The sequence below is a fragment of the Berghia stephanieae genome, chromosome 3 (assembly GCF_034508935.2).
Source record: "Berghia stephanieae isolate SIO BIC M18660-M18661 chromosome 3, UCSD_Bste_1.3, whole genome shotgun sequence".
In the NCBI taxonomy this organism is placed as follows: Eukaryota; Metazoa; Mollusca; class Gastropoda; order Nudibranchia; family Aeolidiidae; genus Berghia; species Berghia stephanieae.
Genome location: NC_088362.1, coordinates 84,330,440 through 84,342,916, shown reverse-complemented (window position 1 = coordinate 84,342,916; position 12,477 = coordinate 84,330,440). Strand labels below are relative to the sequence as shown.

The window sequence follows — 12,477 nt, the reverse complement described above, 5'->3', positions numbered from 1 at the left end:
TTTAATACTTCAATAAACAACCCCTTGGTGTATTGTTCCAGAAAGTAAACACCCGTCTGAATAAAAGGGGAGGCAACTTCGGTTTCCTTCATTCGTACAACTGAATGTCAAAATGGCGACATTGAAGGTGTTATGTGGTCGCATTGGCCGTGAGTTGCTTTGTTTTGTATTTTGTGTGTGTGTGTGGGGGGGGGGGGGGGGGGAACGCTTCGTTAATAAATGGCATATTAATAACTGATTTATCTAGATATTTGGAACGTTATTGATTGCCATTATAATTCAAGTTTCGGTGGTACCTAATCTTTTCAAGCAGTTTATTTTTCCGCAAGTTCCTAACTGGCTTCGCTTTGTCATTTATCGAAGTGACTATTTCTCCGAATGCTCGGGAAAATAAACTTGATCTCTAATTCTCCGAACGGGTTCCGTTCGCAATATTTTTTTTTTTTTTTTTGTTGGTTAATTGCGAAAGTGTCTGTGTGAATGATGAATGTCATTTTTTGGGGAGTTTTCTTTTGCCAGTGCTTGGGACCGGGAGCTCTCTAGGTCTTGATAGCTTGATTTTGTTATCCTGTCGTTCAACCTCTGACTTTGGCTTTGTTATTTAGGTTACTGCTGTGCAGCGCAAAGTTCAAAAGTGAACAACTTTTTGATTAAATCCGTCTTTTGTCAACAACATTCCTCAAAATTGCTAGCTTGATGATTCGTGACAATTCCCTGTCCACTCTGTTTGAGCATTTACTAAAATACAGTACCGATTTCCCATTGAAGCCAGCCTTTCGATCTCCACAAGTTGGTGGAGACCGATCCAAAGACCATCAACGGTGAACTCATACTCATAGGGCTACTCATATTATAATTTATAATACATTTTGTGTGGATTTGTGCGTTGAAAAAAAGAAATTATGATATTTCCTAACAATAAGCCATGGGTTACAAAACGATTGAAATATATTCCCAATGAAAAGAAATTTGTCTATATGAGTGGTGGCATTAAACTAGAATTTGAAAAGGGTAAGGAAATCAGAAAAACAATAAAAGAAGAAAAGGGTGAATACAAAAACTAAATGGAGTGACAACTGAGATCGGGCTGCGCAAGGAAAGCATGGGAGATGATAAAGCAAATGGGAGGAGTAGAGCAAAAGAAACGACCATTCCCACAAGGACAAACGATAACTGATGTCAACAAATTAAATTATTTTTACTGTCGTTTTGACAGTGCACAATGGTTTGTCAAACAACAATGAGACAACTCCAGATGTTGAAGAAGAAACTGTTAGGTCCCTCTTCCGGCTATGTAAAGAACATAAAGCACCAGGACCAGACAACATCACCGGAAATATTTTGAAAAACTGTCACAAACAGCTGGCTATACCTTATACAAAACTATTTCAAAGTTCAATCGATGAACAATCAGTGCCAGTACTTTGGAAAACATTGATTGTCGTTCCGTTTTTTTTAAAAAGCATTGCCCATCCGTATTGAACGACTTCCCCCCAGTGGCGCTTACATCGCTTGTCATGAAATGTTTAGAAAATATTTTAAAATGTGAGCTCCTACAAACATGTTGTGACCTGTAATTGCTAGATCCGTATCAATTTGCATACCAGCAACATGTCAGTTTAGAAGACACACTTTTAACAGCAACAAATTCTATCACTAAACACCTTGATCAAACGCCCTCGAATTACCCCAGTCTTGTATGTCGACTTTTCGTCAGCTTTTTTTTAATGCAATGAACACAGATATTTTGCTCCAAAAGTTGTGTAACATTGATTTTCGACGTTATTATATCCTATGATATGGTACAAAGAGTTTATAACCCATAGAATTATGACTTATTGATTAAAAGTGTAATTGCGTTTGGCTGCACTCTATATGGTTTGGCGGATGCTGGCTTAAAGATAAATTAAAAATGTCAAAATCTATCAAAGAGGCAGCAAAAATAATAAACCATCCTCTTGATGGAGTAGAAAGAATTCATGGAAAAGCAATAGAAAGGAAAGCATTCGCAATTACCAACAATAAAAACATATTTTATACCATGAATTTAATCTTTTACCATCTGGGAGAAGGTTTTCTCAGATTAAATGTAGAACTAACAAGTACAAATCAACGTTCGTTCCATCAGTTATAAAAATGTTGAATATTTCATATGGTACAACAAAACCAAGGACTGATGTGTTTACTGATTGACTGATTGATTTATCTATTGTTAGATTAGTTGACCAATTGATGATGATGATAATATTTGGTGTCAAATTGCCACAATTGTAACAAATTGAAAAAGAAATGCATCTCTGTTTATGTTGTGTATATCACACATGAGAGAGAGAGAGAGAGAGGGAGAGAGAGAGAGAGAGAGAAAGAAAATAAGTAGGAGTAAAATATCTGTTCAATGTTATAGTTATCATATAACTTTATTTCAAGTGTAACTAAATGACAAATTGCCATGTTTATGGACACTGAATATCTATTATTATTATTTGTAGGTCTGATAACCCAATTTATTATTATTCATGGGCTCATTGACGTTGTAATGGCAATGGACTCTGGAAATCTGAAAAAAATTGAGGCAAAATGTTGTTCATTACTGTTACAACAATGCTAAACTAGGCCCATAAGTGGGTTCGGATGTCAGACCTGCATATGTACACAACCGGGAAGGGGGGGGGGGGTTCTTTTTTGTATTTTTTTCCAATGTCCAATGGAACTTTTGCCCTTCACTGCTAGAAACTTATGGAAAAGACTCCCTTGCCTTATTTATATTTCCTATTTCAACAAAGTCACGCACCCTCTTTTTTCCCTTCGTTTACATTCACTGCACTATTTTATACACTTCCATAAGATTATCCAATTGAATTAAGACTTGTGGACAGCTAGTGAGCTCCTCCTCTCCCTCTCCCACCCCCCCCCTCCCCAAACTTTATCTGCTACACTCAAACTCAAATGCATTCTTCACATTACCTCCTTTGCCTTCACTAACCACACTAGTCTAGGCCTAGCACAGATCATCAGTGACACTCTGCGCCCACCCATTCTCTCTCATTCCCCCCCCCCCCCTCCCTCTTTCTCTCTTCCTCTCTAATTTCCCCTATTTTATATTCATTTTCTTCTTGCCTGTGTTCCTACCCCCTCCCTCCGCTCTGTCATCACATTTGACAATTTGATCTTTTTTTTTTGGTCTTGATTGTTTGCCTTTTGACGAAGGACAATGTCGTTGTTTGCCGTGTGTTGTCTCCTTTTGTATGATTGTCTTCTCTCACTTCTCTACCTCCTGACCCCGAAATCGTATTTTTTAATCATGGAGACCACTATGACTTTGTCTTCATTTCTATGTTGTTGTGATGTCACAACTAAATTAGTCGAAGGATGGGCAGTCATGTTTATATACAGTCCACTCCGGATAATCGCAACACCTTGGGAGCAGCGAAAATGTTGCGATTAACTGAAGTTGCAATTAACCAAAGTTAAGTTTCCTGACACGATTGCAACATTTTACACATATAAATATGCTAAACTCAAACAAATTGTTGTAAACATTGTTCTTAGTCCATCAAAGACACAGCAATTTTATTGAAACAAAAACCATATGGCAGTCCTGTAAATATTTTGACAAGCGAAAGAAGCTTTGGTGCAAGTCGACATCTTATTCACATTGGATTAACTTTCACTCTATTATTCTTAACATTTGTAAGAGTCAAAGAGATTAGCCGTGATACGAGATAATAAGCTCTTACCAAACTCATTTGTCAATCCCAAAACAAAGGATATCGCACAGCCTCTCTTCACAACTGGCTTTGTTTACCCCTCCTATTTAATGGTCACAGATGACATTACAAACCCTTACTGCAAAGTCTCGCCCTCTTTTGTCTGCAATAGAGTGGTGACACAATACTGTAGCATTAAATCCCGCTCACTCTCGATTCTTCAACCTGTCACGAAAAAATTTAATCATATATTGTTTGCTTGATTTCTTGAATTTACCACTTTGTGAGGGTGAAAATTTGTTGCAATTAACCGAAGTTTGTTTCAATCAACCAGTTAATTTGATATAGAATTAATTCCGTTTCTTTGAAAATGCTGCAATTAACCGAAAGTTGCGATTATCCCGTGTGGACTGTATTATTAGTCTCCGTAATTTGAAAGACGATTTTGGGGATCAGAAGACCTAACTTATGGTCTCCCTATCCAAAACTGGCCTTTTAAAGTATGAAGATAAAAAAGCGTTCCTTCATATAAGGAAAATATTATATTAATGAAAATGGTCTTGTTTACTTCAAATGTGCTGATGAAGACAAAAGAAAAAATTTAGATTTATTATTTCGTGTCATTTGTGTCATTTATTTTTCAGTTCAAGGGTTGTTCAAGCAGGGTTTGCGTCCTGTCTGTGCTTCACCACAAGCAAGATCACATTATAGTAAGCTTTTATGTCTTCTGTGTATCTCTTATGTTGCTTCATTATAATACTAACGAAAGAGTGAAAATGGAAAAGGCTTCGTATGGGAACAAAACAGACAATGGACGTTTCGGGTACAAACCCTTCGTCAGCAAAACAATACACAAATAAACGTGGAAAACAAATAAAATATAATAAAAAATAACTTGTATCGTCTGTACTCAATGGTGGTTGCAGTGGTGTTGATCTAATTGATAAGCAAAGGTCAGCGACAGGGAACAGAACTTTCCAGACTATAATGGAAGATAAAAGACATATTGGTAGTAGTAGTAGTAGTAGTAGTAGTAGTAGTAGTAGTAGGAGGAGGAACAGTAGTAGTAGTAGTAGTAGTAGTAGTAGTAGAAAGTTGTAGTGGAACAGTAGGGGGCGGTGGAGGGGGCGAGGTGAAAGGGTCACGGCGGAGGTGGGGGGGGGGGGGGGGTTGTTGGATGAGCGAAGGAAATACGGGTGGCGATGCGATAGTAAAGTGGAATACACCGAAAAATAGATAGATAGATTGATGGATAGACAGATAGATAGGTAGATAGATAGAAAAGAGGGGAGAGAAGAGAGAGGAAAAAAAAAATAAATAAAAAAAAATAAAAAAAAAACAAAAAAAAAAACAAACAAACGAAACAACAACAAAGAAAAATTAAAAAATAAAAAAAATAATAAAAAAAATAAATAAATAAATAAAATAAAAAAATTTTAAAAAAAAAGGGGGGTGGGGGGGGAATTTGTTTGAGGCGGACCGGTAGAGAGGGGGAATTAGAGAGAGAGAGAGAGAGAGAGAGAGAGGGGAGGGAAGGGAGAGAGAGAGAGGGGGGGACAAAGAAAGAAAGAAAGAAAGAGAGAGAGAAAAAAAAAAGGGGGGGGGGGGGGGGGGAGGTGAGAGAGGGGCGAGTAAACAGCCGAGTGATAGCTGGGTCTATATGTATATTAATGGATAAAAAAGTGGATGAGTGGACATAATGAGAGATAGCTAGGAAGGTAGATGACTATGAATCGGTGGATAATCAGTAGATAGATAGATAGATAGGTAGGTAGAGTTGTAGTTTTAGTAGTATGAACAGTAGTAGTAGTAGAAGTAGTAGTAGTAGTAGCAGTGGCAGTAGTGAGAGCAGCAGTGGTGATGAATATGGGTGACGTTGACATCTAGTGGTGGTCAATCCTGGTGTTGAGTCCGCGTGGAGTCAGCGTTCCCAACAACTTGATCAGGTGAGTTTCCCTACGTCGACGGGCGGAAGTGTCCGAATGGCAAAAACTTAGCACACACACACGCACAAACATCGCAGTGGTCTGGCAGATTGAAGTGTCTGGCCACTGCTGTGTCTGCACAGTTCGATATGTCACGCAAGTGCTGCACGAATCTGTCACCCAGCCTCTTTCCGGTCTCACCATTATAATCTAGTCTTATCACCCACTGTGTCCAAGAAATTGAAATCATTTCTTTCAGAAACCTTATTTTTGTTCCTCAATTTTATTTTTTATCAGTGACAAATCATGTAGACAAGTTTAAGCATGTTTAATAAATCTAGTTTAGGTTTCAAGGTAATTGATTTTTTTTTTTTATTACCTAGAATTTGTGAATGAATATATATCAAAATTTGAGAGTCAGATTATGTGTCTTTCATTGTGCAGCTTTGTGGTCTTGATGACACTCGCCTTCGGACCATTAAGTCCCGGGTTTGAGTCTTTGGAAAAGGCTTTTCGCTCACGTTCTCTTATCATACTCAGGTGTAAAATGAGTACCTGGCTGTTATCAGCATTTTGTCTGTTGAAAAAAAAAATGTAATATTGCCTTATATGTCTCATCCTGCGTGTGTATTGTTCCTGTTGGCTAAAAAGACCAGCTGTAAAGAGCTTTGAGCGCGAATAGTGGATGTAAAAGCTCAAGTTTAGTTTGTTTTTTTGGCAGGATGGGGGGGGGGGTTAGGTTTATTTGTTGTGTGTGTGTGTGTGGTGGGGGGGGGGGGGTCTTATTCTTGCTCCTACAGTTGGAATGATGGGAACAAATAATGTGCAGATCCAGATAGTATGTTATTTGGGTTTTTTATTTTAAAGGCTCTATAGCTTTCCATTAATATTCCTTAGACTCCCATCTATATGGGTTCTCATGGTGAAGCAAAAGATGACTTCATTTATTTTTTTTTTCTGTTTCTTCTCAGAACAAATCGGACAGCAGGATGACAAAATGGAGTGGAGGCCAATTATGGATAGAGCAGCAACGGCAATATTTTGGAATGACCTTTTCAAAGGTAATAATCAGTATATATAGGGATCTGCTTGAATAAATTAACGTGAATATTTATATAGTGTATTTCCATGGATTAACCATGCTCAATGACTGGGTGGGGTTCCTGACCTCCCATAGTGGGCAGGGAGGTACTTAGTGCGTCCTCTATCCCCCTTTAGCTGTTTTCCAAATTGCTTACTGTCTTTGTCTTGGAATGAGATTACTTGGTTTTGTCCTCACCCTGGCTGGATACAATGGATGGGAGGGAAGCAGTAAAATGTATGTTTAGTTTTGGGAGATTATATTTTTTTTCCTTGTAAACCATCTCTCTGTTATGTATTGTATTATTTTTTCTTTTACATATATATGATTTATAAACATTTGAGTGTCTTCCTCTTAGTAGGGACATGTCCTTGTGTCTGGATGAGACATTTAGGTGATCTCAAACTAAGTACACTGATAGTGTGCTCTTAGAATCTACATCTGTTCCACATTTAAACTAATTCCCCTGTTTCTTATTTTTTCTTAGGTGCTTTATTTGTAATTCTAGAACTTTTTAATATCCTGTTTTCTTCCTTTTTACTGGCGCTGATATGACCTAAATGTGTTGCAGTGCCGTAAAACCCTTAAAAACAGGCGATATCGAACCATATTTCTATTTCATGCAGTACCAGTTGCCTGTTAGGTGTACTTTCTATACTGACACTCTCTCAATTTCCATACTGCCTGCAGACCGGTAGGTACTCAACCTCAACCTGAGTCGAGTTGGAAAATATGTGTAAAGTGCCTTACCCAAGGACACAAGGTTGGGACTAGAATTTTCCTTGGTCACTGTTATCCATCTGGCCACTGATTGTGCTTAACATTACCTAACTTTTGTGATAAGACGAGAACCCCTTACCATTGAGCCACACGTATATTTTGACAATTCATATTTGATGGCAAAAAAGTGAAGAATAGTAAAAAATAATGTATCGGTGCTCTGATTTTCTCCCTTGTTCTTGTTTTTACAGTGTTCATTTGGTCTTGTTTTTGTCTTCATAGTTTTTTTGCTTACATGAAAAATGTCCATGTTTCACTACAGAATATCTTTAAGACTATGAAAGAAATATTGCAGAAAGAAGTATATATAGGTACATCTATGGAGACTTATTACCAACATTAACAATTATTTGATCAAATTGACATATATATCTTATTACATGAATTCCGCTCGTGTAAAAAGAAAGATATAGTCTGTGTCCTTGTCAGCATGCTGAAAAAATGTATTGTCACAGAATGATTACAATAAGGGTATTGACCATAGCTATCTTAAGTACTTGCCTGTCACCTGATACAATCAACCCCACAGATCCTGAGCATCACTCATAATTTTGACACAGGCAATTGAAAAAAAAAATCATGGTGCTGTCAATGCAATTCTGTCAATAGTGCGTCAAAATTTTGCTTTGGATGACAAGCAAAAACTTAGATGGCTAACCTGTCTTTCAAGGCAACGGGTGGAAATGTACATATTTTGTGACATTGATGTAAAGTTGTTAATCAAAAGGTAAAAATAAGAGATGCGAAAAAAATTGCCAAATGAACATAATTTTTCCATTCCAAATGGCATAAAATTACAAAGTGTTTTTTGCTTTAAAAACGTCAAATTGGCACTCCTGAGCCCATCTCATACTTCCGCTTTCTAGCAATTTTCTATTGCTATATGTCTATAAGAAAAGCTATCACTCTGTATCACTTGAACCATGCAGTTGAATTTAAATAAAGAATTGAGTTGCGGGTGGTTGGATGGGAACATCACCCTTGAATCATATACCTATGATGTTCGCATGGGTGTACGATCCGATAGTGATGTCGTTTCTTCTTGTCTTTACTAGCCTATCCTGCTTCTTTGGTTTGTGATTGTATTTTTGACAGGGGATATTTTTTTTCCTGTAAATCCTCTGCCTGTTTGTTCTTGGTTTTTATAATTTAGCTTATGATATCTTTAGGTCATGCTTTTGATTGACATTTGTACTATTTTTGTTAGATTGCTTGTTTTTTTGTTTCAGCGGTCTCTCATATAACCTCAATTGTGTTGGAAGAGACCTAAAGCAATAAACAAACAAAAAAAAAAGAATTGAGTTAAGCATCATTTGATACTTTTTTTTTCAAAATCTAACATTATTATTTTTAGAATATTCTTCTTTATGATATTTGTAGACATGAACCTTTGAAATATAAATTTCCAAACTGACATACCTACCTTATGATTCAAAATGTTGAAGCTCATACTGTTTCCAAGAAAGAAATTTGTTAAAAAGGCAATACCAGTCAATTATATTCGTCCTAGGTGGATTGTTCAAAATATATAAGAATCATAATATACAGTGAAACATGTTTATATGCAAAATTTGAAGTCCATCCAACATGTAGGCTTGAGAGAAAAAAATATTATTTTTTATTTAATTTGATTTTTTCTCATTTTTGTTTTTTCCAGGGAGTGGAGGGGGGGGGGGTAGTCAATGAAAAGAGTTGATGGGTGAGGTATTATTCTGGTACTTGATGTTGGGGTTTTAGAATACGTGTGTGGTATTTATAAGTTTGATCTTTCCTTGTGAAAGAGTAATTAGCCATATATGGGGATGAATATATGCCCAAAACAACATGACGTAAGTAAGATGATGGAAAAGGAGAGGATTGAAATTGGATGGCACTCCTGGCAGAGGGTCAGGACTGTAGCCAAGGACTGGATGAAATGGAAGAAAATGTCCAGGCCTTATGCATCTCCTGGCGCTGAGAGATTAAAGTCAAGTTAAGTAAGGGGATGAATATTGTCAATATTTAAGAACAATGAGGGTCTGTCATATGTGACCCATTGTGTCAAACTGGTATTATCTCGGGATGAAAGGGATGCCAGAAAGTGAATATAAAAAGGTTGATCAGAAATATAAAAATGTGTGTTTATACATTTTAAGAAACTAGATTCATGCTAGTCAATTAAATAAATATCCCAAGTTTCAAATTTTTCACAAAAAATTTTTATTGTCAGCATAAACATGACTGATATAATTCCCTTTTGAGAAGGTTGGTCTTATTTGAAGAAAAATCAAAAGCAGTACCGATTTGCTTGCTTGGGGAATAATCTCTGTGGTCCAAATTTCAGTTTGGTTCATATAAATGTGCATAGGTAGCATCTTTTTTTTCTGTTCATGCAGGGGTTGGTATTGTAATTGGAATGGCCATGAAAGAACCTGCTACCATCAACTATCCATTTGAAAAAGGTCCTCTCAGTCCCAGATTTCGAGGGGAGCATGCGTTACGTCGATATCCCTCTGGCGAGGAGAGATGTATTGCCTGCAAGCTCTGTGAGGCCATTTGCCCTGCCCAAGTAAGTGTCACACCTTGTACTAAAAAAAAAAATGGCTAACTCCTCCAATGGATATAAGTTTTAGTTTGTTTCTCGAACATTTTTCTTTTTAGACCAACCCTTTTTTTTTTAAAGGATAAGTAATTAAAGAGATAAATCAGAATTTCAGCCTTATTAATTTAAATTACGAATGTCGTGGTATGACAAGGATTTTTTTAGGCCATGTTGCCCTATATTATTATTATTATTATTATTATTATTATTATTATTATTATTATTATTATTATTATTATTATTATTATTATTATTATTATTGTTGTTGCTCTTCTTTTTTCTTTTCTTATTTATTTTATTTTATTATTATTATATTATTATTATTATTATTATTATTATTATTGTTGCTCTTCTTTTTTTTTTCTTTATCTTATATTATTATTATTATTATTATTATTATTATTATTATTATTATTATTATTATTTATTATTATTATTATTCATTATTATTAGTAGTAGTACTTTTACTATTATCATCATTGTCATAATCATCATTATTATTTTTATTAACTATATCATTATTATTAATGTTTACAGGTAATTTGTCCTCTGTTGTACATTTCTAACAAGTGAAATTGTGTCAATCAATATTTTGATGCAGCTTTTCTTTCTTTTCCTCTTTAGAATTTTTGATTGTCCACTTATGTGAAACTTTCATAAGTTCTTGGTTGTGTTTTCTATTTCAGGCTATTACCATCGAAGCAGAGCCAAGAGCAGACGGTAGCAGGAGGACGACTCGTTATGATATTGACATGACTAAGTGTATTTACTGTGGCTTCTGCCAAGAGGCTTGTCCTGTGGATGCTATAGTTGAGGTATACTTCTCTTTTGTCTTTTATTTTCCAGTTCTTATTTTGTCTGTCGTAAAAAGTTTTCTTTTGGAGGGGGGGGGGGGGGCTGGCATATGTGTGTGTATACTTTATTACAGTATTTCTTTCACAAACACACACAGATTATTCACAATACTGAATACAACTCTTGTTTCCTATTGAATATGTTTCTAACATCACCTAAAGCGTTGAATTTTGTTGCAGTTGTTGTTAATCTTCTTAAAATTTGTGAACCTGTTAGTGTGGTCAGAATGAAACAATTTTCGCTCTAATCATGGAAGTTTTTATTTTTAAAATAAACGTTACAAGTAAATTGAATGTTTAGCTTTAGGTTCATCCTGACAAATTTCCCAAAATATGATTGGGTTATCATGTTGTCTCTTTTCTCTCCCTGCAGGGTCCTAACTTTGAATATTCGACAGAGACAAGAGAAGAGCTTTTGTACAACAAAGAAAAATTGTTGAGTAATGGTGATAAATGGGAACAGGAGATTGCGGCAAATCTGCAAGCCGATTACCTGTATAGATAAATTGATTGGATTAAGTTATGGTGGATGTATATAGATATATAGACAAGTTAATGCATAGATTTGTTTGATAGGAGTCAATCTACAACTACAATCTGCAAAGTATGAGAAAGAGAGAGGGGGAAGGCGTGTTTGTGTGTGTGCACGTGCGAGAAGAAAAAAAAAAGGATGGATATTCTTTTAAAGACCTGGAAAAGGAATAAGTAAAGAAAGTGTTTAATTATAAGGATTGTATCTTACCATCATTGAAAGAGTATTTCTATGTTTTCTTTTCACACAGTTTTACCTATATTATTATGAGTGACGCATGATCGTGAAGAATGTGTGCTTTAGATGTGATTGTTATTGCTGAATATTTATGTGAAAATAAAATTAACTCAACATTTTTCATCCGTTTTTTTTTTTTGTTGTTGTAAATATGTTTATCATAGAATATAGGCATATGGTTATTTAGATAAATACAACAGAACAAATCGGTTGCTGGGTGGGGTCTTCTGACCTCCAATGATGGGCAGAGAGGTCACTTGCTTTGTCTTCCATTCCCCAAATCTGTTTTCCTTTTCCATTCTCCCCTGGTCCTGGTGAGGATTCTTAACTGAGGAGGCAAGCAGTCAATGTGTAGTTCCTTTTTTTATTTTTTTTTTTTGTGACATCTTTTTTTCCCTTCTAAATCATCTCTCTATTATGTACTACTATAATTATTAGTTTTTGATAGGATGCATTGTACTTTGCAAGAATTCGAGAGTATCCTTTTAAGTGGGATCTTTTGCCTTGTGCTTGGGTGGGACTTTCAGGTAATTTCAAATTAGGCACATTTATGGATTGATCATGGAATCATCTGTTTCTGATGTGAAGCAGTCCCCTTTGTCTTACTTTTTCTTTGGTGCTTTTAATATATTTATATATATATATATAATATATATATATATATACGAAAGTGCTCGATAATGGTGGTTAGAGCTAATATAGAATACAAATTGTCACTCACATTTTTTGTGGCCGAAACGTTCGTTTGTGAGTGACAATTTGTATTATATATATATATAT

At 35.7% G+C, this 12,477-nt stretch overlaps 1 protein-coding gene across 1 annotated transcript; it reads left to right on the top strand.

Annotated features, from left to right (window-relative positions):
- The first annotated feature begins 13 nt into the window (after nt 1-13).
- LOC144968660 (NADH-ubiquinone oxidoreductase subunit 8-like) lies at nt 14-11,818 on the top strand. The gene is made up of 6 exons (XM_078907221.1): nt 14-149; nt 4,352-4,417; nt 6,604-6,693; nt 9,869-10,041; nt 10,761-10,889; nt 11,302-11,818. Exons 1-6 carry the CDS (start codon nt 113-115, stop codon nt 11,431-11,433), a joined length of 627 nt encoding a protein of 208 aa, XP_078763347.1. The 5' UTR covers nt 14-112; the 3' UTR covers nt 11,434-11,818.
- The last annotated feature ends 659 nt before the right edge of the window (nt 11,819-12,477 follow it).